The sequence below is a fragment of the Capra hircus genome, chromosome 12 (assembly GCF_001704415.2).
Source record: "Capra hircus breed San Clemente chromosome 12, ASM170441v1, whole genome shotgun sequence".
NCBI lineage: Eukaryota > Metazoa > Chordata > Mammalia > Artiodactyla > Bovidae > Capra > Capra hircus.
Genome location: NC_030819.1, coordinates 67,297,030 through 67,317,281, shown reverse-complemented (window position 1 = coordinate 67,317,281; position 20,252 = coordinate 67,297,030). Strand labels below are relative to the sequence as shown.

Genomic DNA, 20,252 nt, shown 5'->3' with positions numbered 1-20,252 from the left:
GGGGATCTTCCTGATCCAGGAATCGAACTGGGACTCCTGCATTGCCGGCAGATGATACACCAACTAAGCTATAAGGGAAGCCCAATATCACAGTAATTCAAATCTATGCCCCAACTAATAATGCTGAAGAAGCTTAAGTTGAATGGTTTGATGAAGACCTACAAGACCTTCTAGAACTAACACTGAAAAAAGATGTTCATTTCATTATAAGGGACTGGAATGCAAAAGTAGGAAGTCAAGAGATATCTGGAGTAACAGGCAAATTTGGCCTTCGAGTACAAAATGATACAGGGCAAAGGCTAACAGAGTTTTGCAAAGAGAATGCACTATTCACAGCAAACACCCTCTTCCAACAACTAAAGAGAAGACTCTACGCATGGGCATCACCAGATAATCAATACCCAAATCAGATTGATTATATTCTTTGCAGCCAAGGATAAGAGAAGCTCTATACAGTCAGCAAAAACAAGACTGGGAGTTGACTGTGGCTCAGATCATGAACTCCTTATTGCAAAATGAAAATGAAGGTATTAGTCCCTCAGTTGTGTCCAACTCTTTGCGTCTGTCCATGGAATTCTCCAGGTAAGAACAGTGGCGTGGGTTGTCATTTCCTTCTCCAGGGGATCTTCCCAACCTAGGAATCGAACCCAGGGCTCCTGCACTGAAGGCAGATTCTTTACTGACTGAGCTATGAGGGAAGCCCCAAGTCAGACTTAAACTGAAGAAACTCGGGAAAACCACTAGACCATTCAGGAATGACCTAAATGAAATATCTTACAAATATACAAAGTCACAAATCGATTCAAGGGATTAGATCTAACAGAGTGTCTGAAGAACTATGGATGGAGGTTTGGGACACTGTACAGGAGGCAGTGATCAAGACCATCTCCAAGAAAAAGAAATCCAAAAAGGCAAAATGGCTGTCTAAGGAGGCCTTACAAATTAGCTGGAAAAAAAGGAGAAGCGACCCAGGGAAAACGACAAATTTGAATGCAGAGTTCCAAAGAAAAGCAAGGTGAAAAAAGAAAGCTTTCCTCAGTGACCAATGCAAAGAAGTAGAGGAAAACAACAGAATGGGAAAGACTAGAGATCTCTTCAAGACTATTAGACATATTAGGGGAAAATTTCATGCAAAGATGGGCACAATAAAGGACAGAAACAGTATGGACTTAACAGAAGGAGAAGACAGTAAGAAGACGTGGCAAGAAAACACAGAACTATACAAAAAAGATCTTCATGACCCAGATAACAACAATGGTGTGATCACTCACCTAGAGCCAGACATCCTGGAACATGAAGTCAAGTGGGTCTTAGGAAGAATCACTACGAACAAAGCTAGTGGATGTGATGGAATTCCACTTGAGCTATTTCAAATCCTGAAAGATGATGCTGTGAAAGTGCTGCATTCAATATGCCAGCAAATTTGGAAAACTCAGCAGTAGCCACAGGACTGGGAAAGGTCAGTTTTCATTCCAATCCCAAAGAAAGGCAATGCCAAAGAATGCTCAAACTACTGCACAATTGCACTCATCTCATACACTAGTAAAAGTAATGCTCAAAATTCTCCAAGCCAGGCTTCAGCAATACATGAACCATGAACTTCCAGATGTTCAAGCTGGATTTAGAAAAGGCAGAGGAACCAGAGGTCAAATTGCCAACATCCACTGGATCATTGAAAAAGATAGAGTTCCAGAGAAACATCTACTTTTGCTTTATTGACTATGCCAAAGCCTTTGACTGTGTGGATCACAATGAACTATGGAAAATTCTGAAGGGATGGGAATACCAGACCACCTGACCTGCCTCCTGAGAAATCTGTATGCAGGTCAGGAAGCAACAGTTAGAACTGGACATGGAACAAAAGACCAGTTCCAAATCGGGAAAGGAGTACGTCAAGGCTGCATATTGTCACCCTGCTTATTTAACTTATATGCAGGGTACATCATGAGAAATGCTGGGCTGGATGAAGCAAAAGCTGGAATCAAGATTGCCGGGAGAAATATCAATAACCTCAGATATCCAGATGACACCATCCTTATGGCAAAAACAGAAGAAGAAATAAAGAGCCTCTTGAAGAAAGTGAAAGAGGAGAGTGAAAAAGCTGGCTTAAAACTCAACATTCAGAAAACTAAGATCATGGCATCTGGTCCCATCACTTCATGGGAAATAGATGGGGAAACAATGGAAACATTGTTTATTTTGGGGGGGCTACAAAATCACTGCAGATGGTGACTGCAGCCATGAAATCAAGAGACGCTTGCTCCTTGGAAGAAAAGCTATGACCAACCTAGACGGCATATTAAAAAGCAGAGGTATTACTTTCCCAACAAAGGTCCGTCTAGTCAAAGCTATGGTTTCTACCAGTAGTCATGTACAGATGTGAGATTTGGACTATAAAGAAGCTGAGGGCTGAAGAACTGATGCTTTTGAACTGTGGTGTTGGGGAAGACTCTTGAGAGTCCCTTGACTGCAAGTAGATTCAACCAATCAGTCCTAAAGGAAATCAGTCCTGAATATTCATTGGAAATACTGATGCTCAAGCTGAAATTCCAATACTTTGGCTACCTGATGTGAAGAACTGGCTCACTGGAAAAGACCCTGATACTGGGAAAGATTGAAGGCAGGAGAAGGGGACGACAGAGGATGAGATAGTTGGATGGCATCACTGACTCAATGGACATGAGTCTGAGCAAACTCCGGGAGTTGGTGATGGACAGGGAGGCCTGGCGTGCTGCAGTCCATGGGGTCGCAAAGAGTCGTACATGACTGAGCGACTCGACTGAAATGGTGTGCTTAGTTTTGCAGTTTATTACAAGCACAAGCTTCTTAGCTTGTAGCAGACCTGCAACAAACATTCTGAGGACTTTTAGCCAATAACTATACTTTGAATAACACTGATACTGATCTATAAAAACTGAAGATCAGATCTAGTTATTAATATGCAGTGCCCTGAAAGTGAAAGTGAAGTCACTCAGTCATATCGAACTCTTTGCGCCCATGGGATTTTCCAGGCAAGAAAACTGGAAAATTTCCTTCTCCAGGAGATCTTCCCAACCCAGGGATTGAATCCGGGTCTCCTGCATTGCAGGTAGACGCTTTTACCGTCCAAGCCACCAGGGAAGTGAATTCGCAGTGCCTTACTGGCCCCAAACTCTTTTTGAGCGCCTCTGTTTTCCTTTACCTTCTTGATCTCTTCTTATTGAATTAAGCCTTTATGGTTCAACACTCACAAGAAGTCTGTATTTCGGTTTTATTTCATGTTGTAAACAGAGTCAAAAAGAAATGAAATAAGTTGCCCAAAGTCACACAGCTAAAAAATGGCAGAACTGAGTTTTCAACCATTATGCTATATTGCCTCAATGTGTATGTTTAAGCTTTTTGATGTTCAGTTCAGTTCAGTTGTTCACTCCTGTCCAACTCTTTGAGATCCCATGGACTGCCGGTCCATCATCAACTCCCAGAGTTTACTCAAACTCATGTCCATTGAGTCAGTGATGTCATCCAACCATCTCATCCTCTGTCATCCCCTTCTCCTCCCGCCTTCAATCTTACCCGGCATCAGGGTCTTTTCCAATGAGCCAGTTCTTCACATCAGGTAGCCAAAGCATTGGAGCTTCAGATTCAGTTATCAGTCCTGCCAATGATTATGCAGGACTAATTTCCTTTAGGATGGACTGCTTGGATTTCCTTGCAGTCCAAGGGACTCTCAAGTCTTCCACAAAGCATAGTTCAAAAGCATCAACTCTTCAGTGCTCAGCTTTCTTTATAGTCCAACTCTCACATCCATACATGACCACTGGAAAAACCACAGCCTTGACTAGACAGACCTTTTTGACAAAGTAATGTCTCTGCTTTTTAATATGCCGTCTAGGTTGGTCATAGCTTTTCTTCCAGGGAGCAAGCGTCTTTTAATTTCATGGCTGCAGCCACCATCTGCAGTGATTTTGGAGCCCCCAGACATAAAGTCTGTCAGTGTTTCCATTGTTTCCCCATCTATTTGCCATGAAGTGATGGGACCAGATGCCATGATCTTCGTTTTCTGAATGTTGAGCTTTAGGCCAACTTTTTCACTCTCTTCTTTCACTTTCATCAAGAGGCTCTTTAATTCTTCTCTTTCTGCCATAAGGGTGGTGTCATCTGCATATCTGAGGTTACTGATGTTTCTCCCTACAACCCTAATTCCAGCTTTTGCTTCACCCAGCCCAGCATTTCTCATGATGTACTCTGTGTATAAGTTAAATAAGCAGGGTGACAATATACAGCCTTGAAGTACTCCTTTTCCTATTTGGAACTGCTCTGTTGTTCCATGTCCGCTTCTAACTGTTGCTTCCTGACCTGCATACAGATTTCTCAGGAGGCAGGTCAGGTGGTGTGGTATTCTGATTCCTTCAGAACTTTCCAGTTTATCGTGATCCACACAGTCAAAGGCTTTGGCATAGTCAATAAAGCAAAAGTAGATGTTTCTCTGGAACTCTGTCTTTTTCTATGATCCAGTGGATGTTGGCAATTTGATCTCTGGTTCCTCTCCCTTTTCTGAATCTAGCTTCAACATCTGAAGTTTACGGTTCATATACTGTTGAAGCCTGGCTTGGAGAATTTTCAATATCAAATTGTTCAAAATTTAAGAATTCTGAACACACCATTTAGTTAAATTATTTATTAATCTAGGCAGAAAAACTTTCATGGTAAAGGAAGCAAGGTCTTATTCATTTTTTTTTAATTTTTAAAAAATAATTTATTTTCTTATTTAAGGATAATTGCTGTACAGAATTTTGTTGTTTTCTGTCAAACCTAAACATGAATTAGCCATTCAAGATTGCCGGGAGAAATATCAATAACCTCAGATATGCACATGACACCACCTTTATGGCAGAAAGGGAAGAGAAATTAAAAAGCCTCTTCATGAAAGTGAAAGAGGAGAGTGAAAAAGTTGGCCTAAAGCTCAACATTCAGAAAACGAAGATCATGGAATCCAGTCCCATCACTTCATGGGAAAGAGATGGGGAAACAGCGTCAGACTGTATTTTTTTGGGCTCCAAAATCACTGCAGATGGTGATTGAAGCCATGAAATTAAAAGACGCTTACTCCTTGGAAGAAAAGTTATGACCAACCTAGATAGCATGTTCAAAAGCAGAGACATTACTTTGCCGACTAAGGTCCGTCTAGTCAAGGCTATGGTTTTGCCAGTAGTCATGTATGGATGTGAGAGTTGGACTGTGAAGAAGGCTGAGTGCCGAAGAATTGATGCTTTTGAACTGTGGTGTTGGAGAAGACTCTTGAGAGTCCCTTGGACTGCAAGGAGATCCAACCAGTCCATTCTGAAGGAGATCAGCCCTGGGATTTCTTTGGAAAGAATGATGCTAAAGCTGAAACTCCAGTACTTCGGCTACCTCATGCAAAGAGTTGACTCATTGGAAAAGACTCTGATGCTGGGAGGGACTGGGGGCAGGAGGAGAAGGGGACAACAGAGGATGAGATGGATGAGATGGATGGCATGGATGGCATCACTGACTCGATGGACGTGAGTCTGAGTGAACTCCGGGAGTTGGTGATGGACAGGGCGGCCTGGCGTGCTGCGATTCATGGGGTTTGCAAAGAGTCGGACACGACTGAGCGACTGAACTTAACTGAACTGATACATATATCCCCTCCCTTTTAAACATCCCTCCCATTTCCCTCCGAACCCCACCTCTCTAGGGTGATACAGAGCCCCTGTTTGAGTTTCCTGAGCCATACAGCAAATTCCCATTAGCTATCTGTTTTACTACAAAGAATGCTCAAACTATCAAACAATTACACTCCTCTCACGCTAGAAAAGCAACGCTTAAAATTCTCCAAGCCAGGCTTCAGCAATACATGAACCGTGAACTTCCAAATGTTCAAGTTGGTTTTAGAAAAGACAGAGGAACCAGAGATCAAATTGCCAACATCCGCTGGATCATCAAGAAAGCAAGAGAGTTCCAGAAAAACATCTATTTCTGCTTTATTGACTATGCCAAAGCCTTTGACTGTGTGGATCACAATAAACTATGGAAAATTCTGAAAGAGATGGGAATCCCAGACCACCTGACCTGCCTCTTGAGAAACCTATATGCAGGTCAGGAAGCAACAGTTAGAACTGGACATGGAACAACAGACTGGTTCCAAATAAGAAAAGGAGTACGTCAAGGTATATTGTCACCCTGCTCATTTAACTTCTATGCAGAGTACATCATGAGAAATGCTGGGCTGGAGGAAGCAAAAGCTGGAATCCAGATTGCCGGGAGAAATATCAATAACCTCAGATATGCAGATGACACCACCCTTCTGGCAGAAAGTGAAGAGGAACTCAAAAGCCTCTTGATGAAAGTGAAAGAGGGGAGTGAAAAAGTTGGCTTAAAATTCAACATTCAGAAAATGAAGATCGTGGCATTCGGTCCCATCACTTCATGGGAAATAGATGGGGAAACAGTGGAAACAGTGTCAGACTTTATTTTCCTGGGCTCCAAAATCACTGCAGATGGTGATTGCAGCCATGAAATTAAAAGACACTTACTCCTTGGAAGGAAAGTTATGACCAACCTGTTGCTGCTAAGTTGCTTCAGTCGTGTCCGACTCTGCGACCGCAGAGACGGCAGCCCATCAGGCTCCCCCGTCCCTGGGACTCTCCAGGCAAGAACACTGGAGTGGGCTGCCACCTCCCCCTCCAATGCATGAAAGTGAAAAGTGAAAGTGAAGTTGCTCAGTCGTGTCCAACTCTTCGGGACCCCATGGACTGCAGCCTACCAGGCTCCTCCTAGACAGCATATTCAAAAGCAGAGACATTACTTTGCCAATAAAGGTCTGTCTAGTCAAGGCTATGGTTTTTCCAGTGGTCATGTATGGATGTGAGAGTTGGACTATAAAGAAAGCTGAGCACCGAAGAATTGATGCTTTTGAACTGTGGTGTTGGAGAAGACTCTTGAGAGTTCCTTAGACTGCAAGGAGATCCAACCAGTCTATCCTAAAGGAGATCAGTCTTGGGTGTTCATTGGAAGGACTGATGTTGAACCTGAAACTCCAATACTTTGGCCACCTGATGTGAAGAGCTGACTCATTTGAAAAGACCCTGATGCTGAGAAAGATTGAAGGTAGGAGGAGAAGGGGATGACAGAGGATGAAATGGTTGGATGGCATCACTGACTTGATGGACATGGGTTTGCGTGGACTCCAGGAGTTGGTGATGGACAGGGAGGCCTGGCATGCTGCGGTTCATGGGGTCACAGAGAGTTGGACACAACTGAGTGACTGAACTGAACTGATCTGTTTTACATATGGTAATGTAAGTTTCCATGTTACTCTTTCCATACATCTCACCCTCTCCTCCCCTCTCCCAAGTCCATAAGTCTATTCTCTATGTATGTCTGTTTTTCCACTGCTGTCCTGTAAATAAATTCTTCAGTACCATATGATAGTTATGTTTCTCTTTCTGACTTATTTCACTCTTTATAGTAGGTTTTAGGTTCATCCATCAGATTAGAACTGACTCAAATGTGTTTCTTTTTATGGCTGAGTAATATTCCATTGCGTATATGATACCAAAACTTCTTTATCCATTCATCTGTCGATGGACATCTAGGTTGCTTCCAGGTTCTAGCTACTGTCAATAGTGCTGCAATGACCAATGGGATACACGTGTCCTTCTCAATTTTGGTTTCCTCAGGGTATATCCCTAGGAGTGGGATTGCTGGGTCATATGGTGGTTTTATTCCTAGTTTTTTAAGGAATCTCCATACCGTCTTCCACAGTGGCTGTATCAAGTTACATTCACACCAACAGTGCAAGAGCATTCCCTCTTCTCCACATCCTCTCCAGCATGTATTGTTTGTAGACTTTCTGATGATGGCCATTCTAACTGGTGCGAGGTGATATCTGATATCTCATTGTAGTTTTAATTTGCTTTTATCTAATAATGAGAGATGTTAAGCATCTTTTCATGTGTTTGTTAGCCATCTGTATGTCTTCTTTGGAGAAATGTCTGTTTAGGTCTTTTCCCCACTTTTTGATTGAGTTGTTTTTCTGGTATTGAGTTGTGTGAGCTGCTTGTGTATTTTAGAAATTAATCCTTTATCAGTTGCTTCATTTGCTATGACTTTCTCCCATTCTGAGGGTTGTCTTTTCACTTTACTTATAGTTTCCTTTGCTGTGCAAAAGCTTTTAAGTTTAATCAGGTCCTACTAGTTTACTTTTCTTTTTATTTCCATTACTCTAGGAGGTGGGTCATAGAGGATCTTGCTTTGATTTATGTCATCGAGTGTTCTTTCTATGTTTTCCTCTAAGAGTTTTATAGTTTCTGGTCTTACATTTAGGTTTTTAAACCATTTTGAGTTTATCTTTGTGTATGGTGTTAGGAAGTATTCAAATTTCATTCTTTTACATGTAGCTGTTGACTTTTCCCAGCACCATTTATTGAAGAGGCTGTCTCTGCCCCATTGTATATTCTTGCCTCCTCTGTCAAAAATAAGGTACCCATTAAGTCCATAGGTTTATTTCTGGGCTTTCTATCTTGTTCCGTTGGTCTGTATTTCTGTTTTTGTGCCAGTACCATACTTACTGTCTTGATGACTATAGCTTTGTAGTATAATCTGAAGTCAGGAAGGTTGATTCCTCCAGCTCCATTCTTTCTCAAGACCGCTTTGGCTCTTGGGGTCTTTTGTGTTTCCCTATGAATTGTGAGATTTTTTGTTCCAGTTCTGTGAAAAATGTCATTGATAACGATAGGGACTGCATTGAATCTGTAGATTGCGTTTGGTAGTATAGTCATTTTCACAATAGTGATTCTTCCTACCCAGGAACATGGAGTATCTCTCCATCTGTTTATGTTGTCTTTGATTTCTTTCATTAGTATCTTACAATTTTCTGTGTACAGTTCTTTTGTCTCCTTAGGTAAGTTTATTCCTAGATATTTAATTATTTCTGTTGCAATGGTGAATGGGATTGATTCCTTAATTTCTCTGATTTTTCATTGTTAGCATATAGAAATGTAAGTGATTTCTGTATATTGATTCTATATCCTGCAACTTTGCTAAATTCACTGATTAGCTCTAGTAATTTTCTGATACTCTCTTTAGGGTTTTCTATGTAAGTATCATGTCATCTGTAAACAGTGAGAGCTTTACTTCTTTTCTGATCCGGATTCCTTTTACCTCTTTTTCTTCTCTGACTGCTGTAGCTAGGACTTCCAGAACTATGCTGAATAACAGTGGTGAAAGTGGACACCCTTGTCTTGTTCCTGATCTTAGGGGGGAATGCTTTCAGTTTTTCACCATTGAGAATTCTGTTTGCTATAGACTTATCATATATGGCTTTTACTATGTTGAGGTTGGTACCTTCTATGCCCATTTTTTGAAGAGTTTTAATCATAAATGGGTGCTGAATTTTGTCAAAGGCTTTTTCTGCATCTATTTAGATTACATTATTATTTTTATCTTTCAATTTGTTAATATGGTGTACCACACTGACTGATTTGTGTATATTGAAGAATCCTTGCATTCCTGGAATAAACCCAACTTGATCATGGTGTATGAGCTTTTTGATGTGTTGCTGAATTCTGTTTGCTAAAATTCTGTTGAGGATTTTTGCATCTATGTTCATTAGTGATAGTGGCCTGTAGTTTTCTTTTTGTGTGTTGTTTTTGTCCGGTTTTGGTATCAGGGTGATGGTGGCCTCATAGAATGAGTTTGGAGGTATTCCTTCCCCTGCAATTTCTTGAAAGATTTAGAAGGATAGGCATTAGCTCTTCTCTAAATGTTTAAGAGAATTTTCCTGTGAAGCCATCTGGTCCTGGGCGTTTTTTCTTTGGGAGATTTTTGATCACAACTTCAATTTCAGTGCTTGTAATTGGATTGTTCATAATTTCTATTTCTTCCTGGTTCAGTCCTGGAAGATTGAACTTTTCTAAGAATCTATCAATTTCTCCAGGTTATCCATTTAATGCCAGATAGTTGTTCATAATAGTCTCTTATAATCCTTTGTATTTCTGCATTGTCTGTTGTAACCTCTCCTAATTTTGTTGATTTGATTCTTCTTTTTTTCTTGATGAGTCTGGCTAAGGGTTTGTCAATTTTGCTTATCTTCTCAAAGAACCAGCTTTTAGTTTTATTAATCTTTACTATTCTTTCATTTCTTTTTCATTTATTTCTGCTTGGATCTTTCTGATTTTTTTTCCATCTACTAACTGGCGGTTTTTTGTTCTTTTTCCAGTTGTTTTAGGTGTAAAGCTAGGTTATCTATTCAATGTTTTTCTTGTTTCTTGAGGTAGGATTGTATTGCTATAAACTTCCCTCTTAAACTGCTTTTGCTGCATCCCATAGGTTTTGTCATTTGTTTCCTTTTTTTTTGTCATTTGTTTCTAAAAATTTCTTTATTTCCCTTTTGACTTCTTCAGTAACCTGCTGGTTATTTAGAAATGCACTGTTTAATCTCCCCTGTGTTTCTTATAGTTTTTTCTTGTTAATTGATATTTAGTCTCATAGCATTGTGGTCAGAGAAGATGCTTGATACGACCTCAATTTTCTTAAATTTACTGAGCTTTGATTTGTGACCCAAGATGTGGTCTATCCTGGAGAATGTTCCATGTGCACTTGTATTCCTCTGCATTTGGATGGAATGTCCTAAAGATATCAATGAGATCCATCTCATCTAATGTATCATTTAAGACTTGTGTTTCCTTATTAATTTTCTGTTTTGATGATCTGTCCATTGGTGTGAGTGAGGTGTTGAAGTCTCCTACTATTATTGTGTTCCTGTCAATTTCTCCTTTTATGTCTGTTAGTGTTTGTCTTATGTATTGAGGTGCTCCTATGTTGGGTGCACAGATATTTATAATTGCTATGTCTTCCTCTTGGATTGATCCCTTGATCATTATGTAGTGTCCATCCTTATCTCTTGCAATTTTCTTTATTTTAAGGTCTATTTTGTCTGATATGAGAATTGCTACTCCAGCTTTCTTTTGCTTCCCATTTGCATGGAATATGCACTTTCAGTCTATATGTGTCTTTAGGTCTGAAGTGGGTTTCTTGTAGACAGTATATATATGGATCTTGTTTTTGGATCCATTCAGCTAGTCTGTGTCTTTTGGTTGGAGCATTTAATCCATTTACATTTAAAGTAATTATTGATATGTATGTTCCTACTTCCCTGGTGGTTCAGACGGTAAAGTGTCTGTCTACAATGCGAGAGACCTGGGTTCTATCCCTGGGTTGGGAAGATTCCATGGAGAAGGAAATGGCAACCCACTTCAGTACTTCTTGCCTTGAAAATCCCATGGACGGAGGAGCTTGGTGCAGGCTACCATCCATGGGGTCGTAAAGAGTCGGGCACGACTGAGCGACTTCACTTTCACTTTCATTGCCATTTTTAAATTGTTTGAGGTCGATTTTGTAGATCTGTTTTCTTCTCTTGTATTTCCTGACTATGTAAGTCCCTTTAACATTTGCTGTAAATCTGGTTTGGTGGTACTGAATTCTCTTAACTTTTGCTTGTCTGTAAAGCTTTTTATTTCTCCATCAATTCTGAATAAGATGCCTGCTGGGTACAGTAATCTTGGTTATAGATTCTTCCCTTTTAGTACTTTAAATACATCCTTCCATTCCCTTCTGGCCTCCAGAGTTTCTGTTGAAAGATCAACTGTTAAACTTATGGGGCTTCCCTTGTATGTTACATGTTGCTTTTCCCTTGTTGCTTTTAATAGTCTTTCTTTGTGTTTAGTCTTTGTTAGTTCAATTAGTATGTGTCTTGGCATATTTCTCCTTGGGTTTATCCAGTATGGGACTCGTTGTGCCTCTTAGACTTGATTCACTATTTCCTTTTCCATGTTGGGGAAATTTTCAACTATAATCTCTTTGAAAATTTTCTCATACCCCCTTTTTTTTTCTCTTCTTCTGGGATCCCTATAACTCGACTGTTGGTGTGTTTGATATTGTCCCAGCGGTTTCTGAAACTATCCTCAGTTCTTTCCATTCCTTTTACTTTACTCTGCTCTTCAGAAGTTATTTTCACCATTTTATCTTCCAGCTCACTGATTCATTCCTCTGCTTCAGATTTGTTTACTATTTTGAGACAAGCTACCTGACTTGTCACAGATCAGGTCTTCTGAATAGCACTACTCTATAACGAAAGCATTTTTCGTAAAACTTCAATAAGTGATGTAAATTTAAGTAAAAATTTAAGATATCACAATTCTAGACCCCGGTTCGATTCCTGGGTCAGGAAGATCCACTGGAGAAGGGATATGCTACCCACTCCAGTATTCCTGGGCTTCCCTTATGGCTCAGTTGGTAAGGAATTCACCTGCAGTGCAGGAGACCCGGGTTCAACTCCTGGTTGGGGAAGCTTCCCTGGAGAAGGGAACGGCAACCCACTCCAGTAATCTTGCCTGCAGAATTCTATGGACAGAGGAGCTACAGTCCATGGGGTCGCAAAGAGGGGGACACAATGAAGTGACTGACACTTTCAACTACATGTCCAGAATCTGACTAAGCATTCTGAGACAGGCTGGGGAAGAGACCTAGGAGTACTGGGGTGTGGGAAGCTGGGGTTGGATGGGGGGAGTGTGGTTAACACATTCAATTTAGAAGTTGACCATCTAGTAGAAATGTGTAGAGCTCATCTAAGAAACTCTGGGAACTAGCTCCCTTTCTTGTATTTTCAACAATCTCAGTGTCAGTAATAACAATGCTATGATTTTCTCCTCAATGGAGCAATAAAGATAACAAGGGTGAAATCAAAGACAGACACTTTGTCCTTAAAGAGTGGAAGAATCTTCTTTTGAAGGGCTCTTTCCACCTCTGAAGAAGTACATCAAAATCAATTAAGCTTTGAAGTCTATGCTTTGTTTCAGAAGGGGTCACTTTCTGCTGCTTACTCAAGGAATTCTGAAATGTGAAATAAGGAACTGCCTGAAATTTCTTCAGTTAATTTTATTTTGATCATCCCACAAGCATTTTTTTTTCAGGAATTAATCAGAGTAATTAGAAAGGAAATAATGTTATCCAGAAGGGAAAAATGAAGAGCTAAGAAAGAGGTCTCTAGACTAAACCACCACCACCACACGGATTTGATCCCTGGGTCAGGAAGATCCCCTAAAGAAGGGCATGGCAACCCACTCCAGTATTCTTGCTCGGAAAACCCCATGAACAGAGAAGCCTGGTGGGCTACAGTCCACAAGGTTGCAAGGAGTTGGACAGGACTAAAGCCACTGGGCACACAACCAACAAGGACCTACTGTTATCACAGGGAACTCTGCTCAATATTCTTAAAAACCTAAATGGAAAAAGAATTTGATAAAGAACAGATACAAGTATATGTTTAAATGAATAACTTTGCTGTACAGCTGAAACTAACACAATATTGTTAATCAATTATATTCCAATATAAAATAAAAGTTAAAAAAAAGTGATGTCTAAAGAAACCAAGGTGGACATTAAGAAAAGACGTACTCTGGCAAGGAAGAAACTTTAATTCTATAAATTAAATACAGAGGGAGTACAACTATTAATGTAAGAGAAACAAATCACCAAGTATAAATATAAGTGAAGAGCTTAGATTTATAAGCATATCAGAGGAGCTAAAAAGCTTAAAACAGGAGAGAATTCTGAATAATACCAAGACCAATACAAAAGTCTCAGAATTGTATCCCAAGCATGAAAAGTTAAGGGAAAATGAAGGCTTACATCTGGGGAGAGAGTTGATGTAATGTGAAGAGCTAACAAAAAATGAATAATTATTTAATTTCAATTTTATTCCTAGCGGTTCTCCTACAGAGAATGATCTTCACAAGATGAATGAAAAACCAAATGCAAAAGGACACATACTATTCCATTTATATAAAGCTTAAAATATGCAAAATAATCTATAACATTAGAAATCAGGGTAATGGTTGCTTTGGGGCACAGCACTAACTGTGAAGGAGCCTTAGGATACAGATGTGCTCACTTTGTGAAAATTCATCAAGTTGTACACTTAAGTTGTATTGATATTTTGTATGTTTATGTGCTAATAAAAAGTTAAAAAGAAAAAGAAGCTAAGTCCAAAGTGTTAAGATTGGCAAGGAGCTCACCTCACTCATTTATTAAAAGGTTAGTTCAGCTTTTTAAGGCTTAGTTCAGTTCTCTGGTCCAAATGACCCAACAATCTGAAAACTGACAAATCACTGAGGTTAATCTGAGTATCCATGAAGTTAAGAGTCAAAAGAACTGAGATTGGCTAGTATTTTTCAAATTTAATAAAAAAAAATGGGTCAGAAGGGGTACGGAAGAATGGATCTCAGGAACTGTATTCTATAACAAGTAGCATAATATCAATGCTGAGTAAAAATTCATGACACAAAGTGGGTATTAAAGACTTACTGAGTAAATAAATGTACTAAGTGAAGTGAAGTCGCTCAGTTGTGTCTGACTCTTTCTGACCCCATGGACTGTAGCCTACCAGGCTCCTCTGTCCATGGGATTTTCCAGGCAATAGTACTGGGGTGGATTGCCATTTCCTTCTCCAGGGGATCTTCCCAACCCAGGGTTCGAACCCGGGTCTCCCGCACTGTAGACAGACGCTTTACCGTCTGAGCCACCAGGGAAGTCCATTTAATTTTAGTGACTCACTGAGAGAGTGTGTACTCTCTGCATCAAGATAGTCTTTCTCTCTGAAACTGGAAAGATTTAAGATAATATATGAGTTTCAGGAGTGAATCAGATGAAGAAAATCTAACCTAAGACAAACAGAAAGATTTAGAAGTAAGTTTCAAATCTATTTTTTAAATGTACGTGTGTATATAGACAGAATTTATTATGTGCACTTTCTTAACTGATAATTAAAATTTGCTTAAAAGAAAATGTGCTTAAAAAAATAAAACATGCTTGCATAAAAACACAATCTAATCAAGGGCAATTCAAAAGTAATGGAAGAAAACAGAACAAATTTTTAACAATAGTTGCATCCACCTGGTAGAATATAAGGTTATTCTATTGTTATTTATTTTTCTAAAGTGTCTTTAACAAACAGTATCTAACTTCACCAGATGTTATGAGAATTTCAATGACAGTGGTACAGTACTTCACACAGTACCTAACACCTCAATAAATGGAAGGTACTAAAAATGTATGCCATCATAAATTATTTAACCATATGTTTTTATGCTGTATAGTTTTAGGGATGCCCACTAATCTGCCATGGTATTTTCATTATTCAAGTTATACAAAGTTTTAACATTAGAAAAAATCTATTTTTTAATTAAACACAAATCACTCTTACCTTTCGCAATTCAACTGTCACTTCATTTCTGTGTCTTCGCATTGTCTGTAAGAAAAACAAAAGTTTCATTAAGTATCTAAATATTGATACTGCTAGTATAAATTAAGGTCTCTGGCATTTATTATTTTTTTTTTTAGATTTTATTCTTAAAGATTAAGGATTAGTCAGTTTTAGACTTTAAATGATGAACTACAGGAGGCTAAAAAGTCAAAACGCCTGTCTATTTTACTGGATACCTGTTGATTAGTTCTGTGGGAAGTGGGAGACAGAGCTCAGCTGCCTAAGACCCACACCCCTGTCCTAACTGCACCCAGGTTTCTATGGGGAATTATATACTCTCCACTGTGTAGTCTTGATGGAACCATCTATTAAAGCATCTCCAAAAAGAGAAAAAAGAAAATCATCTCACTCTCTCCTAGCATAAACAGCATGAGCTCAAACTCTGCCAACAGAACTCTCCCCTGTAACTCTGAACCCAGAGCAAAACAGAAAGAGGGAAATTTTTTTAAAAAAGCACGTTAATTACCAAAGGAAGTATCTGCACAAGGCAGTGAGCCATGCCTATTTCTGAACTCGCTATATTCCTAGTTATCTGGTGTCTGTACTCATTCGATGAACTACCTCACAGTCTTCCAATATGGTTTTGCTTTTAAGTCAGCCAGAACCAATTTTTTATGCCTGCAACTAGTGTATTCTATCTCAAACAATTAATGTTTCAAGAAAGTAATTTACTCATTGTTATGACCTTAAAAATCACATAAAAATGAAAATAAACTTGAGACAAGTATTTTGTATCAAAAGATAAAGAAGTATCCTTCTAAGTTTACTAAGAGGCTCTCACAAATGCCTTAATAGGAATTATCAAAATAACTAGATATCTCTGGTAGCTCAGCTGGTAAAGAATCCGCCTGCAACGCAGGAGACCTAAGTTTCAATCCCTGGGTTGGGAAGATCCCCTGGAGGAGGGCATGGCAACCCACTCCAGTATTCTTGCCTGCAGAATTCCCATGGACAGAGGAGCCTGGCATGTTGCAATCCATGGTTTTGCAAAGAGTTGGATATGACTGAGCAACTAAGGACAGCACATATATCCCTTCTCCCCTTAACACAGTGATATAATGGATTATTTCATTACACATACAAATACAGTAAGTGTTTACATTTTTAGAATAAAGGCCACATGTCATGGTGGATTACTTTTTTAATACACTGCTACAGGCAGTGTTATTAATATTATTCTATTTAATGATCTTTTGTTACTGTGCCTCTGTCAAGTTTTCTTAAACTGCAGTGATGAATTAATCTCTTTGCAGGAAAAAGAATCCCATGGAACCCAAATTATAAACTTTGTTAAATACACTGAAATATTATCTAGACATAAATTCATGCTTAAAGACAGATATATTTAATTAATGTAAAGGAAATTGCCAAATAAAATTCAAATTAGTAACATTTATTTGATGTGATCATGGAAAGAGGCACTGCTAAAACTATTACTACTAATAGGGTTCAACAGTAAAAAGAGCAAGCCCTGAATATAATTCTTTATTTAATGTTTCTGGGTTTATGTTTCAACACTATTAATACAGAGAATGCTTTATGTATTGATTAATCATACAAATTATAATAAATGTTGAGCAAATACAAATATTAATGAAGTGTTATCTGGTCACTCTGTAAAGACAGCTGTCTTTATTCACCTGAAAAACTACCAATTGTCGAAATCTGCCTGTACAGACTGTTTGCCTAATCCAGCCGTTACTAAAGCTGGAAGAGAAAGGTGTTCTGACTGTAATGACTACTACACTCAACTGTTTACAAACTGTTTAAAGAGAGTACACAAGGACTTCCCTGGTGGTCCAGTGGTTGAGAATATGCCTACCAACGCAGGGGACACGCTCGGGCCACATGGAGCGGAGCAGCTAAGCCCACGTGCTGCAACTACTGAAGCCCTGGAGCCCGTGCTCTGCAACAAGAGAAGCTGCTGCAATGAGATGCCCATGAACGGCAACTAGAGAGTAGCCGCCGCTCTCTACAACCAGAGAAAGCCTGAACGTGGCAAGAAGATCCAGCGCAGCCAAAATAAAGTGATTAACTAATTAAAAATAAAGATAGCAGACAACAAGAAAGTCTCAGGCAGCCTGTCTCTTCGAAAATATGGTCAACTTACTGCTACGCTGTAATTTCCATTAAAAAACTACTTCAGCAAGGCTAGAAGTGGTGGGTGAACTAAAGCACTCTGAATAAATGAGGAATCTACACTTCAGAGGAGGTTAGTTAGCATGTGAAGTGCCCAAATCAGGAGTTAATTCCCAATTAGTAAGTGCTTCAAATACCAACTTCTGAATTTAGACACTTGTTTGTTAATTAACGTAAGGGATGTTGGAAATAATTTTTTATTGCTGAACTGGAATTGTTCAAGACATATGGATTAACTAGGCATATAGGTATACCTTGAGTCTTACCTGTTTGCAGTTTAAGAATCTGACAAGCCCTACAGAGAAGTTTTTGAGTCTAAGTGATTCTGTGGCCCACCTCATCTTGAAAGATTTTGTTCCCTAATTCTAGTCAGATCTTCCTGGTGTCTACTTAGGGTTAAAGTTTTATTGCTAGGTGGTAGTTCAGGATCTAAAAGAGCTAAACTCATAAAACAAGCTCCGTGACTTCTGGCGACTGCTCGCTAATACACACTTGTGTAAGAATTAACAGCAAATTCTGTCTAAGGCTTATTTTATTACTCACTGGGAATTCCCTGGCAGTTCAATGGTTAGGACTCAGCACTTTCACTGCTGAAGACCTGGGTTCAATCCCTGATCGGGGAACTAAGATCCCACAAGTCATACAGCATGGCCAAAAACAACAACAATAATAATAGTATAACTCACTGGTAGTAAAATCTCTAAGGAAAATCACCTATTACCTGCACCTATCTATACAGTTAAAGGCCTTCTATTCATCCAAAAGAACCTATGGGTGTAAACTGCCAAATGGCTTAGGTCAGTCAGCAACAGCTAACTATCATCTATGGTGCAAGTACCTTTGAATTAGTCATCACTTCCTCTCCACTCTGTTTAAGTGATAGAAAAAGGCTTCATCTTAGGGCCTCTCCTTCCTTACATTCTTCCCAAGTGATCTCATCTACTCTTACATCTTCAATTACAGTTTGAAGACCACGCCCAAGTATCTATTCTGCTCTCTCGCCTGGGCTTCAAATCTGTAAATACAATATTCACTCTTTTGTCAAAAATGTACTAAATCCAACCTAAATGCTCCACGCAATATGCCTGCAACTAGAAGGCAAATACAGCAATTATAGTCTAGTACTGCTGCTGCTGCTGCTGCTAAGTCGCTTCAGTCGTGTCCGACTCTATGCAACCCCAAAGACGGCAGTCCACCAGGCTACCCCGTCCCTGGGATTCTCCAGGCAAGAACACTGCAGTGGGTTGCCATTTCCTTCTCCAATGTGCAAAAGTGAAAAGTGAAAGTGAAGACGCTCAGTCATGTCAGACTCTTAGCGACCCCATGGACTGCAGCCCACCAGGCTCCTCCATCCATGGGTTTTTCCAGGCAAGAGTGCAGGAGTGGGGTGCCACTGCCTTCTCTGATAGTCTACTACAGTGGTCAGTAAACCGTAACCTGTGGGCCAATTCTGGCAAGCTGTCTATTTTTTCAGGGCCCCACAGGAATAGTCTGTACATTTTTAAGTGATTACAGTATAAAGGATATTACATGTCTATATGATACCTTTATTTTTGTCTCTTGGCCCCTCAAAGCCTGTAATATTTACTATCTGTCCTTTTAAGAAAAGTTTGCCAGCAGCTGGTCTAGGGGAAAAGATAGTAATAACACACAGTAATATAAATGTGTTAATTGTTAAGATAGGAAAATAAATAATAAAGTTCTATATCAGAAGGAGATATGATCAGAGGGTCAGGAAAGGGCTCAATGAAGAATTAAAATATGTATGCCTATGTATAAGTTTAGGGATAGGGGACAGATCACTGCAGGGCCTCAAACTCAGCTGCTTATAAATACCACACCTGCTCCCTGATCTTCCCCCACAGAAAAAAATACCACCTACGCTTCCATGAATATCCCCAATACCAGGAAACAGTACAACCACCCAAAAAGTTAAGAGCCCCAATCCTGGTAGATCATCCATGGATGGCTACTCACTCTCCAATTCTCTGACATCCAACAAGGTCAACAAAATAGGATTCAAACCTTCCAGCCTTACCGCCACCATCCTAGACTACTAAGCCACCATCATGTCAACTGGATCATTACTAGTCTCCTTCTATGCACTGAACCAGTTTTCCATAATGCAGCCAGAGCATGCTTTTTCTAATGCAAACCTGTGTTGCAATTCTCTTGAATAAAATCTTTCAGTGAATTTTTTTAATCTAGAATCTTTCACTTCATCAAAAAAAAAAAAAAAGTTACCAGGACAGTCAAACCAAAACCCCACAGACAAAATCTACAACAATGGGTGATAAGGCACACCCATGAATTCTCAAATAAAAGAAGGTTAAATCTGGTTAAATCACCAACTACAGGACTGACATGTTCTCAGCATATCTGCTGAAGGAAATAGAAGGGCAGAAGTAACTGGGTAATTGAAGGAGGAGAGGGGAGGAGAACCCCAAATCATGAATTTCTAGAATTTAGAAAGGCAATTTGAGGACAGCTGCAAATGAAAGGGACAAAACACTAAGAAATGACGAGAGCAGACTCAAACAAGAGGCTGAAGTCCTCCTTCCTAGGAAAAGCCCTATAAGAAATTTCTGGGAGAAGAATTCCAAGTGATTAAGACAGGCACAACTAGGGCAAAACAGAGGATCCAGACGAAAGTGGGTGAGTGAAAAAGAGCCAGATCTCAGAAAATAGGAATATATATATATATATATTTATAAAATCATTTTTTAAAAAAAGAAGAAGGGGGTCTAGAGTAGTATGGCTAGAAAAGCTATCCTGACCCATCCCTCAC

At 39.5% G+C, this 20,252-nt stretch overlaps 1 protein-coding gene across 1 annotated transcript in view; it reads right to left on the bottom strand.

The window, feature by feature from the left end:
* Positions 1-20,252, bottom strand: part of KPNA3 (karyopherin subunit alpha 3) — a 96,634-nt gene that overhangs the window by 34,757 nt on the left and 41,625 nt on the right. Inside the window, exon 2 of the mRNA XM_018056721.1 lies at positions 15,266-15,310. Coding sequence (XP_017912210.1) covers positions 15,266-15,310 — 45 coding nt within the window. The remainder of the gene's footprint in view (positions 1-15,265; positions 15,311-20,252) is intronic.